General features: G+C 33.9%; 1 protein-coding gene across 1 annotated transcript; it reads left to right on the top strand.

Moving 5' to 3' along the window:
- The first annotated feature begins 13 nt into the window (after positions 1-13).
- On the top strand, positions 14-21,500 carry LOC132716672 (uncharacterized). The gene is made up of 18 exons (XM_060699991.1): positions 14-130; positions 3,965-4,033; positions 5,991-6,347; positions 6,851-7,073; positions 7,538-7,757; positions 8,272-8,356; positions 8,967-9,055; positions 9,709-9,784; positions 10,031-10,272; positions 11,102-11,171; positions 12,200-12,397; positions 13,528-13,659; positions 14,474-14,673; positions 15,276-15,375; positions 15,981-16,179; positions 16,941-18,000; positions 18,550-18,718; positions 19,174-21,500. The coding sequence occupies exons 2-18, from the start codon at positions 3,979-3,981 to the stop codon at positions 19,317-19,319; spliced, it is 3,621 nt and encodes a 1,206-aa protein (XP_060555974.1). The 5' UTR covers positions 14-130; positions 3,965-3,978; the 3' UTR covers positions 19,320-21,500.
- The last annotated feature ends 1,136 nt before the right edge of the window (positions 21,501-22,636 follow it).

The raw sequence follows: 22,636 nt of genomic DNA, 5'->3' as shown, positions 1-22,636 counted from the left end.
CGGATCTCGAATCCCGGGATTTTCCCAACCATCCATTAGGGTCCGGCATCTTACGGACTTTATTCTTTATAAGCAAAACAAAGATGGCGCCTGAGGCATGCGTAAAAAATTAGAATTTGGTTTTGCATAGGTTAGTAATGGTTTAAATGTGTGATGAGCCACGAATATTGTTTAAAGTATTTGTTAATTAGTATTTAAATTATACAGTATCTATTTTGGAGACGAAAATTGCATGCATAATCTGACAAATATTTTTTCCCTATTTTTTTTTGTCTATTTTCAGCTTTTAAATTGCAAATTATGAAATAAGGTGATCACTGATGATCTCGTTTCACTCTCAGACGCTTAAGGGTCAGACCATATCCGCTGGCTTGAACGGTCCCTGTTATCTGTTATGAAGATTAGTGTTTACATAAGTTGTGGAGCCTGCAATCTCTCCCCCCATCCCCCCCCCCGGTAGTCAGACTATTCTCTCCCTTACCAGTTCCTCCCCTGACGTTTCCTCCCTGACGGTTCTCTCCCTATTTTGGGGGAGAACCGTCTGTATCTTTGCAAATAAGCAGACAGTTCCTCCCCATTCTTATTTTTATTATTAAATTATTATTAAATTATTTAGATGATAAATAAATGGGTAAGTTTATACATAATTGATATAAATTAGAAAAAAAAGAAGATTTTATTGAAGTGTTTAGATGTTAAATAAATCATTAATGGGTAAGTTTATTATAGAATGATATAAATTAGAGATAAAAAATACTTTAATGAAGTATTTAGATGTTTAATAAATTGGTTACCTTTAATATTATCAATTGATATAAATTAAATTAGAAAAACTTTTTTTAGCCAATTAGTTAATTATTCTGATTTTTTAAATTAGATGTAATGTATACTTTTTAATGTGTTTTGCCATTGAAAATAATTAATGAATAATTTACTTGATAAGGATATTCATAAGATATTATTATTATTATTTTAATAAATAAATATGAAATTTATAAGCAAAAAATGATGAATGAATTTTAATTGTTCATACTTTTGTATAATGAAAAGGGGGTTCAATACACACATGCCTTAAGTTTGCTGTCAGAGATAATTGAGATGTTTATTAAAAATCAAGGTGTTGATTAGATTAAGATAGCTGTGAAAAGGTATTGATGAATAAGTATTTACAAGCTAGACCTTAACATAATTACAGGTGTCCAATCATTGTCCAATAATCTATATCTCTCACGATGAAGGTGTTGATAGGATTAAACAAGGGTGCCATAGTCACAAAATACGCCCGTTTACGAAAGCTTTAGATGGAGATGGGGGCATTATGGATAAGTGTTATCTAGCAAGCAAGTTTTTATCCTTGGCACTGTGTTGTTAAATGAACCTTAAAACAAATCAGTAGGGAAGATAAAAAGTACATGTAATTGTAATTTAATAACTAAAAAATTCTGATTTAAGATTTTATTCTAGGGAAATACATTTCATTACAATTCTTAATCTTTGAATGAGCTGAACTGATATTTACTTGAAAATTAAAATATAATTAAATTTCTATGAGAAAGTATTTACATTTGATAAGGTAATTACTGTATGATCTTTATGAACAAATACCAAGTCTACAGAACACCATAGTTATCACAGTTAAGAATCTTGACCAATGAATGAAACATGTGTAAATAAATGTTACATTCTTTAGAACATACTCAAGTCCAAGAAAGAGGATTATTTTATGCCCTTTGATTAAATTCTATTTTTAGAATTGAAAGTGAAAGTAGATCAAGGGGAGTAATTGTGTAAGTCATTTATGAACAAAGTAATAACTTTGTTGTTGCCCTTTGATTAAATTCTATTTACAAAATCTGGATATTTCATCATCTTTAGTGACCTTGACCTTGTATATATTGACCTAAATTATATGTATCACAGCCATAGTCTTGATAATGACCATTTGTGTTACAATCCCTCAATAAATGATGACTAAATGGTACATATACACATCTTCATATTTTTATCTGAACTTTGACCTCTATGTGTGACCTTGACCTTGGACGCAAGGACCTGAATCTTGCACGCGACACTCCGCCTCACAATGGTGAACATTTGTGCCAAGTAATATAGAAATCCCTCTATACATGTGGAAGTTTTGCTCCGGACAAGCATTTTTCAATGACCTCTAAGTGTGACCTTGACCTTTGACCTAGAGACCTGGTTCATGTGCGCGACACTGCTCCTCATAGTGGTGAACATTTCTATGAAGTTTCATTAAAATCCCTCCATACATGTAGGAGATATGCTCCGGACAAAATTGGACGCCGCCCGCCCGCCCGCCAGGGGCGTTCCCATAATACGTCCCGTTTTTCAAACGGGCGTATAAATACCGAAAAAAGGTGTTAAATTTACAAACACTTTTCAGCTGATAAACATAAAACATAAAATGCAGTTAATATCAAACACATTATTTTAATAATCTTCACTAAGAAATATTATTAGATTACATTAAGTCAAAACTAAATTGATAACCTATAAAAAAAAATGGGGGAGAACTGTCTGCATATTTCAAATTTGGGAGAGAACCGTCAGGGGAGGAAACGGTTAGGGAGAGAACCGTCAGGGGGAGGAACTGGTAAGGGAGAGAATAGTCTGTCATTCCCCCCCCCCATGCATCGAGGTATAATTTGTGGAATCCGGGTCAGCTCGGCCCTAAAACATACTCGGCCCTATTCCAACTCGGCACGGGTCAACTCGGCCCACTTTTAAAAATGGGTAAAAGACATCAAAGGACTCGTATTGTCACGGGCTATTATTATCAATCAATGTGTATGTTAAAGATACCGATTAATCAGATGATAATTATGATTGACTCATTCATTCAAATTTGATTAGTGACCACCTGCAATTAATTAGAAGCTTATGCTATTAAGTAAACACATTTTTGTTTCATATTTTTTTGAAAATTACTTTACAAACAAAACGCATCTAAGGAAACACATTTTTATTATATCTATATTCACAGGCACAAGTATCGGACCTGGGAAGAAAAAATATGAAGTTATTTTATCAATCTGTTCATATTTTTTCTTCCCAGGTTCGATAATCGTGCCTGTGTCTATATTAATTATATCGAATCTGCTAGACAAATAAATAACCTTTTTTTTCTAAATATACTTTATTTCAGCAGAGGTACAATGTATAATTATATAATAATAATAAGATATTTCTTATTATTCATTTACCTTAACAACATGCAAAGCAAAGTTAATACGTTATAGGCCTATATATTTTTGTAAAGTGGGCCGAGTTGACCCGTGCCGAGTTGGTATAGGGCCGAGTTGACTCTTTTCCTAATTTGTGCTATTTTGTGTATTGACAATATCTCCACTATTCCAAGGTCATTATTTGAGACTGCACGTGAAAATTTGCAAGGAAGTTAAGAGTTGTTTAAAAGAGGATAAAAGAATATTTAAAAATGTTAAAAACAGGGGCTGATAACTAGGGTGAGATATGTTCGATGCAAGCTATGGCTGCACTGAACTACTCTTGGGTAGGGAGTAGGGCAACTGCAGGGGGCAGGTTGTTCCAGTGGTACACTGTTCTAGGAAACAATGAGAATTTATAATAGTCTAAGCTTGCTGTGAATAGCCTATAACATTTTAAGGGATGGCCATGGCATGATGATGTTTGGGAGAGGGGTGTCAAATATTTTGCTATGGGGATAGCAACCAGACTGTGGTGAATCTTATAGAGAAGGGATAACCTAGTATCTACACTTCCATATTCAAGCTGGGGTCTGATAACTCTCTGATTATGATTGCCTGCATCACCTGACACTTTTTTTTTAGGACATGGCAAAGTAAGGATAACATTTTAGATTTTGGCTCATTCACTGCTTTAATTTTTGCATTATATTGATTCAAGTTCATTTGTTTGTCGGTTTTCTTTTGAGAAATATTTATGTTTTACTTTAATGCAGGTTAAAGAAACAAAATGTCTGAAGACACCAGCACAACAGCAACGCCTATGGACACAACAGATATAACTGGTTTGTACATTATGTATATTATTTGAAATATATATTTTAAAGCAAAACATCTTACAATGTAAATTTCATCTTGATCTTTTTATTAAGTTAAAAATAAGTATCAAAATGGCAAGGAGTGACAAAAGATTTTATTAAAGGACTACTTTTAATAATAAATATGGAAACATATTGTTACCGTTGTCACTGTTGAAATGATTTTGTCAGGATCACTTTTAAGGCTACTGAAGTTAAATGGTACGGTAATTTACCATAAAACTTAATCAATTAAAAAGAATATAAACACTTGAAAATACCAAAACGCTCAAGTACAGTTAATCTTATTTATTAAGATCTTCTGTTAAACAAATGCATAAAACAGGATAATTAAATACTTTAAAACATGTAAATTATTGCCCTTGCCGTTGGTATTATTATTGTAGATCTAATGAGTTCGTCAATGTAAAGTTGTTAAAGAAGGGGTTATATGAACGTGTTTCGCGTAAATTACAGTAAAAGTCTTCTAGCGGAATATTTATTTAGCGGAATGTTCAAGTTTTGACGGATTTCCGTTGTTTGGCGGATTTTTAGTTAGGGTTGAGCTACTGTTCAAATAATAACCTTGTTAGTCCATGTTTCAAGGTTGGAAAAGCTGCTCAACTGAATTGAGCGTCTGTATTTATAGACTTTGGCGTGTTAATTCCGAAATGAAATTTGCCCGCCGCTAAAACATTCAAAAGTACTCTTATCCAATAAGATTCGACAACGGAATTAGTTAACCAGTCACAGCGTTCCGCTAAACATAGCACAGTCATGGCTCATACGCCGTCAGACAAAATAGATCCGTCAAGGATCCGCTAAAATGTTATTATTCTTTTATAGAATAATAAAGACATAAAATATCGACAGATTTTTATATAATAGTCACTCTTTCCAAAATATGATTATGGTAGTTTCGTTGCATTACAGTACTTTCTCGGAATTTGGCCGGATATGGAACTTATTTCCGCTGAATCCGTCAGCTAGAAAATGTAAATAATACACATCTTTGTGTTCTAGTGACACTTTTAGTGTATACTTTCTGCATCTATTGTAATGGAATAATAGTTCAGGTATATTTCTACATATCTGATCGTTATTATTGTTATTCTTTGGTCAGTTGAGTATCTACGCTCAATTGTCAGGTTATTTCGCGACCCGGATCATGTTCACAGTTCTGAACGATATTTCAATGGTTCTTTAACTCGAATCATTGAATATTTATACTGTCTACTGTTATATATATAGTTGATAAACAACCACACAAATCACGGAAATGACAGAGCAGAATTCACGTAAAGGAAAGGTAAAATCTCGTCACACTGTCAAATTGTTTACATGTCTATCCATAACAATATATTACCATTTCATACTAGATGTGGACAGTGATAAAGGTTGTCAGAAATATTCTAGTTATCGATAAACAGAATTATACAATACTTGTATGTATTGTAATGATTGAATTTTGGGGGGGAAAAACAGAAAACTTTGGTTCTTCAACACAGCACGAGAACTAGGACTCATAAAATCTATTTGAGTGACATACCAGTTCCAGATCAAAATACTCCAACCAACACTTAAATATTTGTTAGAAATTTGCAGGAATGGCAAAATCATGTGTCCCTATTGCCCAGGTTGTCACACAGCCTGTATGGACAAGTGGGAATGTTCAATAATTCACTATATAAATATATGGACAAATAAAGAAAAATAATTCAAAATCAGAAATTTGATGGCCCTTCAAAAGCAAGTGGTATACTTTTTCTTTTTAATTTTCCAAGCTTACAATTAATAACAGATTCCTGCTGTTAATAACTTAATGCTTTTAAAAGTGAGGGGAAAATGTAACAGAAAGACAGACTGTGTGAGTGGCAAACTGACATTTTCACATGAAGCCATCTAGTCTTCTAGACATCAAAATGATTATTTTTGTTTCTTTTAGATGACAGTTCAGAAATGTTAGCCAGCAGTCATTTTGCTACTAAGCCAGATGGTAGCCTTATTGATCCTGTTAATTCTGAGGGAGATTGTTTAGTCAGTGAATTAGCAATGCCTGATGGGACATCTCCTCAGGACCCTCCAGATTCTGTACCTCAGCCTGCAGCATCTAGGGATCCCGTTGAACCAGCGGTGACCGGAGATGACAGTCACACTACTGTTCCGAGGTTTACTCTAGGTGGAGAAAGTGCAGGAATTGAAGGGGAGGTTGTAGATGGTCAAATGGTTGATCCTAAAAGGGAGGAATCATTGACACCAGTGAAAGATCATTTTGATGTTCCTAAAAGTTTGCCAGAATCAGGTAAGTCAATTCTTTATTGTACACATGATTCCATATGATTATGCTGCTATATTTATTCTTTTGAGTATGTTTTTAAGATTAACAAGTTTGCTAAAGTTACGAATATGACTAATTTTAAATTAGCAAGATGTAGAAAATTAGTTTCCAAGACCTTATTTTCACAGTGATATAAATTTCAAGTATTTTTAACAAAATTTCGCTACTTAACAAATCAGTTTTTTTAACACTTAATTGGGAAAAGGCCTTAGTCCTTTGATTTTAAGGAAAAGTGTCTCTAAAAATGCTAATTTGGAAAGCTTGTGTAAGTTAAGATCATTCGGAAAACTGCATGATTTTAAAGAAAATCCCATTGGAAAGAGACCTTTTATAGGCCCCTGTGATATTTTGTGAAAAATCACTGAAAAATTAAGGTTAAAACCTGGCATCCAGACTTAAACATGTAAAGTAAATTATACAAAATCATATCTCATGTTAATTATTAATATACATGTATAATGTTACAGGTATGGTGACACCTGCCAGTCAAAGTGACCAGTCATTAACATGCTCCAGCTCAGAGAAGGGTACACCTAACACAAGATTTAAGCTTGGTGATCTCCGGCATTTAGACTACGACAGTATGTCATCATCATCGGGCTCTGTTAAAAACCTTCAGCTGCCACAGCGGTTAGGCATCAGCTGGAGAAAAGGTGAACGATTAGAGGCCATGGATTACCTCAATTCTTGGTATGTGTGCCTATTCAGGTGGGGCTCAGTGGTTCAAACACAGACTTTCATAATTTATGAAATGAAGTACCTCATTTTATATTGTCTCAGTTAACAGTATAATTATTGACAGTTTGTTGCCTTAATATCAGTTTATTCTCCATGCATTAGATATCAGGGAATCCCATGGCTAAACCTCATGTAATGCACGTATAATGCCACTACTCTCTTATTCTCTTACTTACACTCACAACTTTGTTATATATTAGTAAATTTCATGGGTTTTACAGTCTTTTTTCTTAAACAGCTACTGAACGTTTTTTATAAAAAATAATGTAATTTTTTAGTTGTTGTTTGGGTCTGAAATAATGCATATAAATGCACTATGCTTAATAACACTTGAAACCTAATAGGAAATAAAGATTGTTTAAGAGTGAAAATAAGACTTAAGACAAAAGTACAACTGTCCAGTTTTCCTTGTCCAGGTTTCCTGCAAAGATTCGTTCAATTAATGAAGATGATATGAAGGTGCTAATACATTTTGATGGCTGGAATCAGAGATATGATGAATGGATTGACATGTCATCAGATCGTATCAGACCCCTGGTGAGACACTCCGAACGCAAAGAGAGAAGTAAACGAGCTAGATCAACATCGGGTTCAGGCCGGGGCTCTGCCAAAAATGTTAGCAAAAAACCTCTCAAGGTAAATAGAATCGTATTTGTATATGTATATTTGCACATAATGTTTTAAGAGTGAAGATATAGTGATATTAAACTTAGAAATCAGTACATTAATTGACAGCTGCTATCATATTAAAGTTATTTGATCAGTTCTGATTAAATAGGTCTCTACCCTTAATAAAATACTACTTGTATGTGATTTTGATAACTTAGAAATACTCTAATGCATAGATCCCTGAGTGACCTGTCCAATTCTAATTATCAGATTAGTGGATACAATAAGAATTTCACCACAACATATTTGTTAACAAAATAGCAAATGTTAGTGTTTGTGGTTAAATCTATTGTTATTCAAATAAAAAGACAGAGTAAGGGATCTGTCAATTGAAGCTGTGAACAGAAAATTAACTATTTTGTGAACAGATAAAATTAACTGTCTTGGTCTTTGTACATAATATTATTAACAATTAAAGTTTGAATTAAGAATGTCTCAATGTATAAGATAATATCTAACTGATATATGAATTATGAACTAGGAGCACAAGATAGGGGATGCAGTATATGCCAAGTGGACAGATTGTAAGATGTACCCTGCCAAGATAACTAATATAATGCCAAATGGTAAGTTTATAAAGTAATTTAGTCTATGTATATACCATATGTATATATCCATCAACCTAACTTAAGGGAGTTTAATTGCAATCCAAATAATCTTAGTATGGTACACTTATCTGTTTTGAAAACAAAGTTTGAGGTAGAAAAATATTTGCATCATTGACAACATGCAAAACATGTTAATTTTTTTTGAAAAAAAAAACCCAACCCAAAACAGCAACAACATAACAACTATTTAAACAGTATGGTGTCTTAATTGTAAGATTTTAATACCAAGTTTGTTACATCTTTATTGTAAAATGTTTCATATTTAATTAGGAACTGAAAAGGGCTTTTTTGTTCTTTATAAAAAAAATGCTATATTGGAATAAATTGAAAACATAAAACAATGCATTTCACTTTATGGTGATCATCTTATTTAATCATTAAGTAATAACTTATAGTGGCTAATAAAATTAATGTAACATGACATTGTCTTTAATGTTTGTTATAATTCATTGAAAATGTATTGTTTATGTATTTTGATCAATGTATTATCACATGATGTATGATAATCTACTATGTACAAATCAAAAATAAAATTATGTGCCGTTTATTATTTGAATGTTTATTTCAGGAGCGTATGAGGTTATATTTTATGATGGTTTCAAAAAACTTGTACAGCCTATCAATGTGAGATCTATGCCAAAAGAATATAGACAAAAGGTAAGTATCTAATTTTAAAGAATATTACTTACTGTCAAGGTATTGTTCTGGCATGGTATTTTTTATTGATTTACATGAACAAGTCTGCTATTCTGATTGTAATTGGTATATCAACATCTTTATCTTCACAATTATCATAATTTTATGTAATATCTGGAAAAAAATTGATTGCTATTCAAGGGAAATAGATTGTGTTCTGTAAATGTACTATCGAAATACTCCAAGTACACACTGGGTTAAGTACAATAAATGAAGAGCAACAACTTTATAGGATCATGCCTCGAGATGAATTAAACCCTTTCCTGAGTTCTGTCTGAAATATCAGAATTTTCATTGGTCAATTTTTATTCTGTACTGGTGTCTGACCAATCAAAGATCTGAGTTTGAACTCTAGAAAAAAAAACCATATAACCCTGGATTCATGTTAAACTTAAACAGATTATACAGGTTATATAAATCTACTAGTTTTCAGAGTAAATATCAACAATCAATATAAGTGAATAAGAATTGTATATGAAATCCCTACTAAAGAAACAGGAAACAGTTTCATTTAACAGATTTATAGTTGCCACCTGTCAAAGAACAGATTGAGTATAGCTTGCGGTTGTGTACCATTTTCATATTTATCAAGTAAAATGTTGTCTTATTTTCAGTCGTTTGAGATCGATCCTGTTCCAGAGGCTGTATGTAAAAAGGCTAAACTGAAGCTGGACTGTACAGACCATTCATGTAAATATAAAATTATTGATATAAAATTAATTTACATGTACTGCATAATGATTATAACTTGTGGGGCACTAGTAGCGGCTCGGGTTATATTTACAAACAACCGTTTATATAGGGACATATAACCTGCCAAAAATCTTTATAACTAATAATATATTAATATGAAAGCATTTTCGGTACGAAATATTTGCTAATCAATATGACAACTATTTAAACTTTATAGAATGTTACGTGTTTATATTGTTGTAGTAAGCCAACCAGATATTCAAGATGTCAGGTCAGGTGAGAAGGTAAAGTTGGAAGCAGGTGGGGGGAGAGAATCCTCCACAGACAGTGAGAAGAAACAGCCTAGAACAAAGAAGAGACGGCTGATAGTACCGGGACTGTTCAGTGATGCATCAGTGACGGGCCTGGGAGAATCTGTCACACCTGATGTACAGATCAAGTCAGAACCTGTATCTACACAGACTGACTATGGTGAAGGTAGTAAGGTAAGTTCAGATCTATTTTACATGAGGGCCTTATCTATTGTGATAGTCTGATTCATTGTTAGAGTTTGATCTGTTGTGAGAGTATGGAGAGAAACATATTTTTGTCTTTAATAAATGAAACTTCTACATCTCTAAACAACATGTCTTTTTCGTTGTTAGTGTGAGGGTCTGAACCAGTTTGAGGTTCTGGTCCATTGTGAGGGTCTGAACTATTGTGAGGGTCTGAACTATTGTGATGGTCTAAACTATTGTGATGGTCTGAACTATTGTGATGGTCTGAACTATTGTGAGGGTCTGAACTATTGTGAGGGTCTGAACTATTGTGATGGTCTGAACTATTGTGAGGGTCTGAACTATTGTGAGGGTCTGAACTATTGTGAGGGTCTGAACTATTGTGATGGTCTGAACTATTGTGAGGGTTTGGTCCATTGTGAGGGTGTTTACCATTGTGAGGGTCTGAACAGTAATGCGGGTCTGATCTGTTGTGAGAGTATTAAGAGAAACATATTTTTGACTTTCAATGTAATGTTAATACAAATGAAAATACAAATGAACATTTGTAATCGAATATTAAAACATGTGATATAAGGAATGTCCATTGGAATTTATTGTGTTCATTACATTTGCAAGTAAAATTGCTTCACATGTTTATGCAATGTTTCCATACTTATACTGAATGTTTGTAAGTCTTACTGTTAAGTATAACTGCTTTCTTTAAATAAAAAAGATAATATACCATTTATTTTCAAGTGTTTAAACATTTGTCCTAAGTTTTTGATATACTGTTCTGGAATGGTTATGAATAGTTTTGATTGTTAATATGTTGTAGATTGACAATATAGGAGTGCCAGGAACCAGTGCTGGTCAAATCATGGGTCAACCCCAGGTGCCAACTCCAGGTAAAGGCCTTAATTATTTTTTTAGATCTCAAAGAAAGTAGTAAGAATAATTTTTAGTCACATACCACGCGAGATGAGTAATCTTATTAAATCATTATAGTCATATTTTATATATTGTGATATGTCAGTGCTAAGTGTCAGTTTGAGAGACCAACTGTATTGCATGTGTATGAATAGTAGTTATTTCTTTAAATGGTTTGCAGAATTGTTTGTTAATATGAATGCAATAATGTATTTGAGTTTTGATTAAAATTTGTTAGTTGAAGTTAAGGGTAAAGGTTGCCTAGTGCAGGGCATTCCAAAAATTGGAAGTCACATGATTTAATAAAGACGGAAAAGCATTACATTTTGGAAGTCACAAATCAAGGAGTAAATGACTCTCTAACTGCCACTAACAGAAGCCTTGCTAGTGGTTACGTGCCTGCCTCTAAATGACGGGGCGTATACATATTTTAATCTTTTTGGGGTAACTTCAGTAATACTTCATATAATGACACCAGGTGTAATTTCTCTGTGAAATTGACCAGGGACATTGGGTATAATGGTTATTTGTCTCTCACAGCTGAATCAGAATTCATGATGAATAAGGCAAGCAGTCAATTACTTGCTGAGAAATTAGTAATTATTGATGTTATCACCTTCAGGTGGATAGTTGGCAGAGATATGACCAACAAATTTGTATGAAAACCAGCATAGAAATAGAAAAACAAGCAAACAGGCAGACTTGATAGTGGTTGAAATATTTTACAAACTTGATATATTTATACGTCATCTCTAACCAGGCCCCAAGGTTATAATATCTCTTCCTGAGACCAAGCTCAGATATCAGGATTTTCATTGGTCAATTCTCACTCTGTGCCTGTTTCTGACCATACCTGAGATCTGAGTTGAGATTAGAATATTTCTTTATAATATTGGCCCCTTGTAATAGTAATGAGCATTGTAACTTTGCATTTGGGGCTCTATGCACTTTGGGGTCCTCACAGGCTAGCTAAATAAATGTTTCAACTACTACTATTGAATTGCAGTTGCACCTATTGGAGTGCTCCCACCAAAAGCATTTGTGGTGGAATCGGATCACAATCAGTACAAGTGTCAGTACCAAGGCTGTAATAAAAGCTTCAGGAAGGAACATCTACTAGATTATCATATAAAATACTATCATATAAATGGTGATACCCCTCTACCAACACCTGCCAAAAGGAGAAGAAAAACAACTAGCACATGTAAGTTGTGGAATTTTTTTGCTGTTGTTGTTTACATTACCATACATTATTCCTTTTAATTAATACAGTCTAACTTGCTCATGCGACCATGTGTATTAAGCGACTTTTGTCTTATGCAACCACTTTAAATGCGACCGTTTTGGGTGTTTCCCTTGCACGGTTGCTTAATACACGTTTGACTGTATAAGCACACATCCATGTTTAACTTAGTGGACAGGTAAACTGCTTGTTTAAATCAGCAAATTTATCCTGAATTCATTTGCACTGCAGAGAATTTTGCAAATATTTTCCCAAAATAAAATCACAGGTAATTTAACTAATTTTGAAAATGATGTAAAGTTTGCATCAATACAAGCAACTTATGGATATTGCTGTTCATAGAACTGTTGATTTTAATAAACACAATCAGTAGATGTTATCTGGAACTCAGCAAATGTGGGATTATAAGAATCTTACACTGGCTGCCGGTACAGATTGGAATATCTAGCTTGAGGCTAACTGTTAATGGCGGTAACGAGGCTCTGCCGAGTTTCCGCTAAAACGTTAACCGAGAGCTAGATATTCCAGTCTTCACAGACAGCCAGTGTTTGATTCTTTTTCTTGCATATTACATATCAATTATATTCAGAACAGAAATTACGAAAATTGATATTGATTTTCATTGCGTACTTTTTTCTTATAATAGCGTATGAACTTACAACTTCATTCATAATGGTTAAGTGACGTAATTCTAAGAACGCAATTCAATCATAAAAGGCGTGCGACAATGCGTCATTTAAAGCGCGAAAACTTGTCTTACATGGGGGGTGTAAGACAGAGTTTTCTAGCACCAGTGTAAACGGTAGATAATCCTGTCTGATATGCAAGAATATCCAATCTTATCTCCCAGTACAAAGAAACTTGCTGTTAAAGCTTCATGGTACCCTACTGGTCACAATAGACTAGTAACCCTGTTTGTGCTTATTTTCGAATCTGTTAATTTAAAAGTTTGTTTGTACCCCCTGGTTAGCTGGGAAAAACTCTCAAAATATTATTAATTCCGGAGTAAGTCTATTGCCATAAGAATATGTAAATTGTTCCTTATTTTGCTTATTTCACTTAAAGAGTAGTCTGTTCTTTGACTGGTTCAGGTTCTACAGAGTCTGAGAGTATTGTTGGTGGTAAGAAATTGGCTGCAAAGAAGAACCGTAACTTTTCAGCAGAGGGTGCCATGTTTATGCCAGATTTGAAGCAAGAATTTCCTGAGGTACCAGATATCGAAGGTAAGAAATTTCTAATACTTAATCAGTACTTATTTTGCTTAGTGATTAAGCTTCTGTTTATTTGAATAGTTTGTCTGTTATTTTTACCATTTGCCATTGACACATAAATTGAAAAGATTTTGTGGGGCGTTCATGGCTGAGTGGTTATGGTCATTAACTTAAAACCACTTGCCCTTTACCAATGTGGGGTTCGATTCTCGACAGGGACTTTGGATTTGTTCATGTGAGGAAGCTATCAAGCTAGATTATCCTACTCTGGTTCCCATTCCTGCCTGGCTTCTGAGGTCTTCCTCCACCAGTAAAGCTGGAAATTTACCATACGACCTATACTGTGTTGGTGCAACGTTAAACCTAACTAAAGAAAAGAAAAGGTTTTTTTGTTGCATTCTCATTTTCTTACAACATTTAGGAATTGGGTCATAGCTTATGTCCTCTGTTGAAGTTAATACATCATGCTTGCTATCCAGCTTCTTCTGCCAGTTCAGCTGGAAAGTCGCCATTTGACCTTTTTGCAGTGTCTGTGAGACATAAGACCAAACAAATCATGCTTGCATAGTCAATGGCTAGACTACTGTGTACATTGTGTCTTTTGTAATATATGGAAGATTTTATAATGTCTGAAACAATTGAAAATTAGAAATTACCTTTCAGTGACTTTTATCTAACAAATTAAATAGATTGATTATCTTTAAAGAAATATGTTAAATACTGTAAAATTCCTATGTAAATGTATTTAGTGATGTAAGATTCTATTATATTTTCTTGATTTTTGAGAAATTATATCAAAATATGTGGTGTTATAATTATATTATAGAAACAGGTGAGATACCTACTCAAACATCACATAGTAAACACACGGAGTCCTATGCCAGCGATGATTTTGTACAGGTATATGGTATGAAACAAGACAGCCTGGAGGAGTCGAGTGTGACTGATGCAGAAGAATTCCTGAAACCAGATGAGCTTGTCAATTGTATATGTGACTTCCAGGAGGAGAATGGTCTAATGATACAGGTATATACATGAACTATACAAAGGGTTTACACACACCTTAAAATATCATTGGAAATTAAGGAAATATGATACAGTTTCAAATTTCCTTTATGATAGAATTTAAGATATCTGCGTTGAAAATTTTCTGAAGTGTTAAGTTACCAGGAGATATAAAAATCCATTATTAAATAGAATTATTTCATTTTCAGTGGTTAAAAGTGTGTGTTTTCTGTCAAAACAAATACCAGTACTTTTAAGGTTGAAATAAACATTTTTTGTGGCATACAGTTTTCACAGTAATTTTTACTATAACGAGCCTTGTTAAAAATATCATAGTTTACCACCTCAGGTTATCATGGGTAATCAATGAAGATCTTGGAAATATGATGGGATGAGGTAGAAAATTTAGTGATTAAATCCCCCGGCAAAGGAAATATGGGCATATATGTATATTATGTGTCAGCTTACGTATTATTGAGGATAACAGCAGTGTTAATAATATTGTATAAACATACTTTTAAAGGCAATATAATACGTTTTAAAATGTTTAGTTTATTTTACAATATGTCCTGGGAATTTGTCCTATAACAAATGCATTTATATGTTTACTTGGATTAATTCAGTGTGAAGTGTGTATGTGCTGGCAGCATGCTGCATGTTTTGGTATAACAGAGAGGACTCTGCCAAAAACATACATCTGTTTTGTCTGTGAAAACCCACCTGGTAAGTAAAACTTATGTATAAATTTATAAATTCAACTTTTTAAAAAATAATCATAACATGTAAGTTCATTTGATTTTTATGCTCTTTATAGGGAGAACATAGAATAATGTTTGTTACATTTTTACTTGGCAGCAGTATTAACTATAACAATGTGCACAGTGGAGGGTTGTCCTTCCTTAGGTCAAGGTCACACTATTGTCATTTTGTCTGAAATTTTAAAAATTTGTTGTGCACACTGTATCTTTTGAACCAACGTTTTTGGCAGAAATATTACTTATAATCAGATGATGTGTAGAACACAGGTCTGGACTTCCTGAGATCAAAATTGGTGTCAACCCCTAGGTATACTTGATTTATATAAACTTATATCAGAAAACATATTTAAGTTTCATTCTGTGAGCTAAGATCCATAATGGCCCTCTTGTTTACTTATAACAAATTAAATATACTTGCAGATTTAAAATTTATTTTAAAATTATTAGATTAAATTATTCAGCATGATATTGATTTGTATACATTTATATTGATGTTAATAATGAAATAATCAAGACTTGATTCTCTTGTATTGCTTATAAATTAAAAGCTATATGTTTGTACATCACTAGGTGTTCGAGAGAGTAGCAAGTATATACATGAGCAAGACTGGTTTAAGACTGGCGAGATACCATCATTTAGTTTTCTACCATTACCACCAATGTCTGAGGAGAGATGTAGTACAGTGAAGTCTACGCATACACTAGTGGTGGAGTTACAGCAGCTTAATGCTGTATTACACAGCCTGAAACTCCAGCTTAAAGTTCTCAGGTATATATCTTATACTGTAATGTTGTCTTTTTATTTATTTTATATTAGAAACTTGCAATTTGTCAGAAACTGAAATATTTCTAATATAAATGTTATATCTGAAAGTTAAAAATTGAAAATAAATCTTATATCGGAAACATAAATATTTGAATATAAATCTTATGTCTGAAACATAGATATTTGAATATAAATCTAATGACTGTAGCATAAATATTAAGATATTGAATTTCTTTTGTGAAACTTACGATATAAATCTTGTGTCTGAAGCTTTAAATTTGAAACTTAAAATGTAATTCATATATTTGAATCTTACAGTTTAAAACCTTTGTCTGAAGTCTTAGCTATAAATGTTATGTTTAAAACTTTAAATGTAAATCTTATGTCTGAAACTTTAAATTTGAAACTTTGAATATACTAGAAAATATAATGTCTAAATGAAAGTTATATAAATCATGCCCCTGGAATCAAAATTGGTTCTAGCCCTGAGGGTCACTTAGTTTATATAAACATACATAGTAACACATAATTAATTAAGTTTCTTTCGTGGAATTTCAATGCCAAGAGCTTAGATATTTGTCATGAATCATTTTGTAGCAGACATCTACAAATATTTCAAAAATTACTTGTATGCAGCTTGGATTAAAAAATGGCAAACCCAATGTAACCTCATTAGCAGCTTAAACATTAAAAAATTGTGACCATTTCTAGCAATGTATCTCGGGTGAGTGATGTGTTTTGACATATATTTTTTCTAATATCAGAACAAAAGATGAATCAAAGTTGAAGATGTGGAGAGCTGACTGGGATGTATTGGAGTCTGAGACTTTTGAAAGTTTTGCTTTGACAACAGATGATAAGAATGGTTTTATTAAAGATGGTATAAAAGCAGTGGAGATAGCTGAGCCACAGGCTGGTTCCAGTAAAGATTGTATAAAGGAGCCACAGCCAGGTTCCAGTAAAGATTATTCCCAGGAGCCACAGCCAGGTTCCAGTAAAGATTATTCCAAGGAACCACAGCCTAGTTCCAGTAAAGATTATTCCCAGGAGCCACAGGCTGGTTCCAGTAAAGATTATTCCAAGGAGCCACAGCCTGGTTGCAGTAAAGATTATTCCAAGGAGCCACAGCCTGGCACCAGTAAAGATTGTATAAATGTAGGAGAGACAGCTGTGCCAATTGCTGGTTGCAGTAAAGATTATTCCAAGGAGCCACAGCCTGGTACCAGTAGAGATGGTATTAATGCAGGGGAGACAGCCATACCACAGGCTGGTTCCAGTAAAGATTTTATAAATTCAGGGGAGACAGCTGTGCCACAGGCTGGTTCCAGTAAAGATGGCATAAAGGCAGAGGTAGGGGAAACAGGTGTGTCACAGGTTGATTCAAGTAATGGCGATGTGAAGGCAGAAGAGACAGCTGTGTCAAAGGCTGGTTCCAGTAAAGAGTGTTTTGAAACAGAGGAAACAACTGTGCCACAGAATGGTTCCAGTAAAGACAGTATGGCGGTAGGGGAGATAACTGTGCCACAAAAACAAATTATTAAAATTGAAAATGAAGAAGAAGTAAAAACAGAAATTAAAGCAGAAACTTCTTGTGATACAAATAAAGTAATTGAGACTGTGAAAACTGAAGAAGGTGTTAGTGAAGTTAAAGTTGAAGATAAGGAAGATGAATCTCAAAGTTCTACAACAACTGGAGATGTATTGAACAATCCTGTAAAATCTGGTACAGAGGAGAAAGAAGTTCTGACTACAGATAATGGGCATGAAGAAATAAAGGATGAAGCACAGTCTATGATGTTAGAAAACAATACAGGTTTGGAGCAGGTAGTCATCGCTTTTGTTACATTTAAAAGAAAATTAATTAAAACAATTGTCCCAATCAGACTGAAGTTCAGATCTACTTAAGTTATTTCTTGCATGTAGATCTGATTGCCACTGTATTTGTTTCGCCTTCATTGTGATTCGGATTTCTGTGCAGATAGGCATAAGATAAAGTATCAATATATCGCTGTCTGTGGGAGTGAAACAAATTTTGAGCATGCAATGTATAATCTGCTTTTAACATCTTTGCTATTCTTTCATAAAACAGTATGAGAAACTTACCTAAGCTATATTATTTAAGAAATAATATATCCCAAACAGTGATTTTATTGCTCAATGAAATCACTGTTTTGAGTTTGGATGTAAGGAATTATATCACGAGGGGGTAGCGTGTTAAAGGTGTGAGTAAATTTACTTGAGGAAAGAAATAGTTTTTTAATGTTGACTCACTTCAATTAAGTGGTTATTATGCTTTCCCTCCACTCACAAAGGGAAGTGCTATAACTGTATTTGTATTATACATGCAAACATTGTGTTGTTATATATCTACAGGAAGTAATAATCAAGGTAGAGGAGACAGGTGAGGAGAATCATTCCGACAGTACAGAGAGTGTAATAGAAGATCCTATAGAGGTGTGTGAGAGGAACCTGTTGAGTCATATACTTAGAGTACAAGCAGAGATCAGTGATAGGTTTGACAAAATACAGGAACAGATTGAAAGTAATTATCATTCTAAAGTTAAGTTAGCTTGAACATTATTTATTTAAAGATTGATTGTGAAGTAATCTTGCAGCTTATTTTGAAGTAATTTTAAGTCTGCTTTCTAGAACTGAACAGTACTTGTGTTGTCTGAGAAAATACACTCATGCCCCCTGGTGAACTCAAACCTACAAGCCTTAACCACTAGCCCACTGCTCTCCTCATAATTTGATGTTCTCTAAAAAGAGGAAGGTACATGTATATTGCACAAATTTTGTAAGATAGTAATAAAGTTTCTTTCTTTCAATTAGATGAACTTATATTGTACAATATCAGCTATCATGGCTATCAATCTAATAAACTGATATTGTATTATTTCAGTACTTAATGTCATGGCTTTAAGTTAGATAATCTGATGTTGTATTATTTCAGTGTAGTCATGGTTATCAGTTAGATAATCTGTTGTATTATTTCAGTGTTGGAAGCTATGGAGGCAATGCAGAGTAGGAGAGAGCTACCTAACCCACAGAACGTGCTCAATGATATGCCTCAACTTAAACGATCATTGAGAAACACGGAGAATGATCTTTGTAAAGTCAAGAAGATGTCTGTGTTCCATTAATTATATCCTGAATTTAATTAGCCCGTTAATTACTGTATTGTCTCCAGTTAATGCCCTCTTGAGCATGCATTTTTTCAAAAGCGGGCGCTAATTAGAACTATAAGAATGTGCTGTAAAATATGTTTACTATAGATACAAGTCAATTATAACAATCATTATTCATTATTATGATCTGAAAAACAAATTTACAATGCAGGTTTTTTTTTTTTAATGATTTATAAATCTATCAGCCTATAATCAGGTAAGATTGTTTTTAGTACAAAATGTGGTGAGGGTGCACTAATTAGAGGGAGAGGGGTGTTAATTGGAAACAATGAGGTGTATGATAAATTTGAGGTTAATGTTATACTGGTTAAAGATGTGATTATGAAATGAAACTATTCCAGAAATATATTTGTTTTCCTTTTATCCACCTACTTTGCAGAAGAACATTGATGTACATGCATTGTGTGACAGAGGGCATTGTTTTGTTTTGTGTATATATTAAAAGTTTTGTTTAGGGACCAAATAAAGATAAACAAAAGCATTTTAAAAGTGCTAATTTGTATTTGAATCTCTTTGTAAATCTATTTTTAGCTCACCTGTCACAAAGTGACAGGGTGAGCTTTTGTGATCGCTTTTCGTCCGGCGTCCGTCCGTCCGGCGTCCGTCCGTCGTCCGTCCGTAAACTTTTGCTTTAAATGACATCTCCTCATAAACCACTGAGCCAATTTCATCCAAACTTCACAGGAATGTTCCTTTGGTGGTCACCTTTAAAAATTGTTCAAAGAATTTAATTCCATGCAGAACTCTGGTTGCCATGGCAACCGAAAGAAAAATCTTTAAATATCTTCTTTTAAACAACCCTAAGAGCTAGAGCTTAGATATTTGGCATGAAACATCTTCTAATGAGTGTCTACCAAGTTTGTTCAAATAAAAGCCCTGGGGTCAAAATTGGCCCCGCCCCAGGGGGGTCATTGATTTTCCCTATATGCATATAGTAAAAACTTAAAAGATCTTCTTTTAAAGAACTGTAAGAGCTAGAGCTAAGATTTTTGGCATGGAACATCTTCTAGTGAGTGTCTACCAAGTTTGTTCAAATAAAAGCCCTGGGTCAAAATTGGCCCCGCCCGGGGGGTCATTGATTTTCCCTATATGCATATAGTAAACACTTAAAAAATCTTCCTTTAAAGAACTGTAAGAGCTAGAGCTTAGATATTTGGCATGAAACATCTTCTAGTGAATGTCTACCAAGTTTGTTCAAATAAAAGCCCTGGGGTCAAAATTGGCCCCGCCCCAGGGGGGTCATTGATTTTCCCTATATGCATAAAGTAAAAACTTAAAAAATCTTCTTTTAAACAACCCAAAGAGCTAGAGCTTAGATATTTGGCATGAAACATCTTCTAGTGAATGTCTACCAAGTTTGTTCAAATAAAAGCCCTGGGGTCAAAATTGGCCCCGCCCTGGGGGGTAATTGATTTTCCCTATATGCATATAGTTTAAACTTAAAAAATCTTCTTTTAAAGAACCGTAAGAGCTAGAGCTTAGATATTTGGCATAAAACATCTTCTAGTAAATGTCTACCAAGTTTGTTCAAATAAAAGCCCTGGGGTCAAAATTGGCCCCGCCCCAGGGGGTCATTGATTTTCCCTATATGCATATAGTAAAAACTTAAAAAATCTTCTTTTAAAGAACTGTAAGAGCTAAAGCTTATATATTTGGCATGAAACATCTTCTAGTGAATGTCTACCAAGTTTGTTCAAATAAAACCCCTGGGGTCCAAATTGGCCCCTCCCCAGGGGTCATTGATTTTCCTTATATGCATATAGTAAAAACTTATAAAATCTTCTTTTAAAGAACCCAAAGAGCTAGAGCTAAGATATTTAGCATGAGACATGTTCTAATGGGTGTCTACCAAGTATGTTCAAATAAAAGCCCTGGGGTCAAAACTGGCCCCGCCCTGGGGTCATTGATTTTCCTTATATACATAGCAAAAACTTAAAAATCTTCTTTAAAAAAACCCAAATAACTAGAGTTTAGATATTAAGCATGAAACATCTTTAAGTAAATATCTACAAAGTTTGTTCAAATAAAAGCCCAGGGGTCAAAACTGGCCCTGCCCGAGGGGTGTCATTGTTTTTTACTCTATGTGTATAGTAAAAACTTAAAAAATCTTCTTTTAAAAAACCCAATGAGCTAGAACTTAGATGTTTTGCATGAAACATCTTCTTATGGGTGTCTACCAAGTCTGTTCAAATAAACAAATAAAAGCCCTTGGGTAAAAATTGGGCCGGGGGGGGGGGGGCTATATACAGGTGAGCGACCTCAGGGCCATCATGGCCCTCTTGTTTATTTACTTTTTTTTGCATTGATTTTTTTTCTGCATTGCTTTGTTTTTGTTGGGGTTTTGGGGGGGATGTGAAAATATACTTTATAGCATTGTTTTGTGTTTTTGGGGATGTTAATGAAAACTTTATAGCATCTTGTTGTGTTTTTGTGTCGCCTTGAAAAGGTGACATATAGGGGTTACTTTTGTCGGCGGTGTCGGCGGCGGCGTCTGTGTCGGCGTCGTTGTCGGCGTCCCCTAAAGCTTGTCCGGAGCATAACTCAGTCACTATAAGTCTGAATGACTTCAAACTTGGTATGCATGCTTCTTTCAATAACCCGAAGTGCAGTGCACATGGACCGGTACTCTACAGTTCTTATTTTTTGAGTTATTGCCCTTTGTTAATTTTCATACTTTAATTTTGTCCGGGCCATTTCTCTTCAACTAAAAAAGCTATGGACTTGAAACTTCATAGGATGATAGATCTCATTATTAAGAAGTGCAGTGCACAAGAACCAGTACTCCGCACTTCCTTATTTTTGAGTTATTGCCCTTTGTTTATTTTCATACTTTATTTTTGTCCGGGCCATTTCTCCTAATGTATAAAAGCCATGGACTTGAAACTTCATAGGATGATAGGTCTCATTAAGAAGAAGTGCAGTGCACAAGAACTGGTACTCTGCATTTCTTTTTTTTTTTGAGTTATTGCCCTTTGTTTATTTTCATACTTTAATTTTGTCCGGGCCATTTCTCCTTAATTATAAAAGCTATGGACTTGAAACTTCATAGGATGATAGATTTCATTATTAAGAAGTGCAGTGCACAAGAATCGGTACTCTGCATTTCTTAATTTTTGAGTTATGGCCCTTTGTTAATTTTCATACTTTATTTTTGTCCAGGCCATTTCTCCGAAAGTATAAAAGTTATGGACTTGAAACTTCATAGGATGATAGATCTCATTAAAAAGAAGTGCAGTGCATAAGAACTGATACTCTGCATTTCTTATTTTTGA

Source organism: Ruditapes philippinarum, unplaced genomic scaffold, assembly GCF_026571515.1.
Source record: "Ruditapes philippinarum isolate M1 unplaced genomic scaffold, ASM2657151v2 ctg4415_1_1_1_1, whole genome shotgun sequence".
NCBI lineage: Eukaryota > Metazoa > Mollusca > Bivalvia > Venerida > Veneridae > Ruditapes > Ruditapes philippinarum.
The sequence above is the reverse complement of the archived record's forward strand: the minus strand, read 5'-3'. Positions and strand labels throughout refer to the sequence as shown.

Bases quoted from the DNA above. Each gene is read 5' to 3' on its own strand.
- LOC132716672 (XM_060699991.1), top strand. From the start codon at position 3,979: ATGTCTGAAGACACCAGCACAACAGCAACGCCTATGGACACAACAGAT. The intron at 9,056-9,708 runs GTAAGTATCTAA...TCTTATTTTCAG, and splicing joins CAAAAGAATATAGACAAAAG to TCGTTTGAGATCGATCCTGT. The intron at 16,180-16,940 runs GTATATATCTTA...TTCTAATATCAG, and splicing joins CTCCAGCTTAAAGTTCTCAG to AACAAAAGATGAATCAAAGT.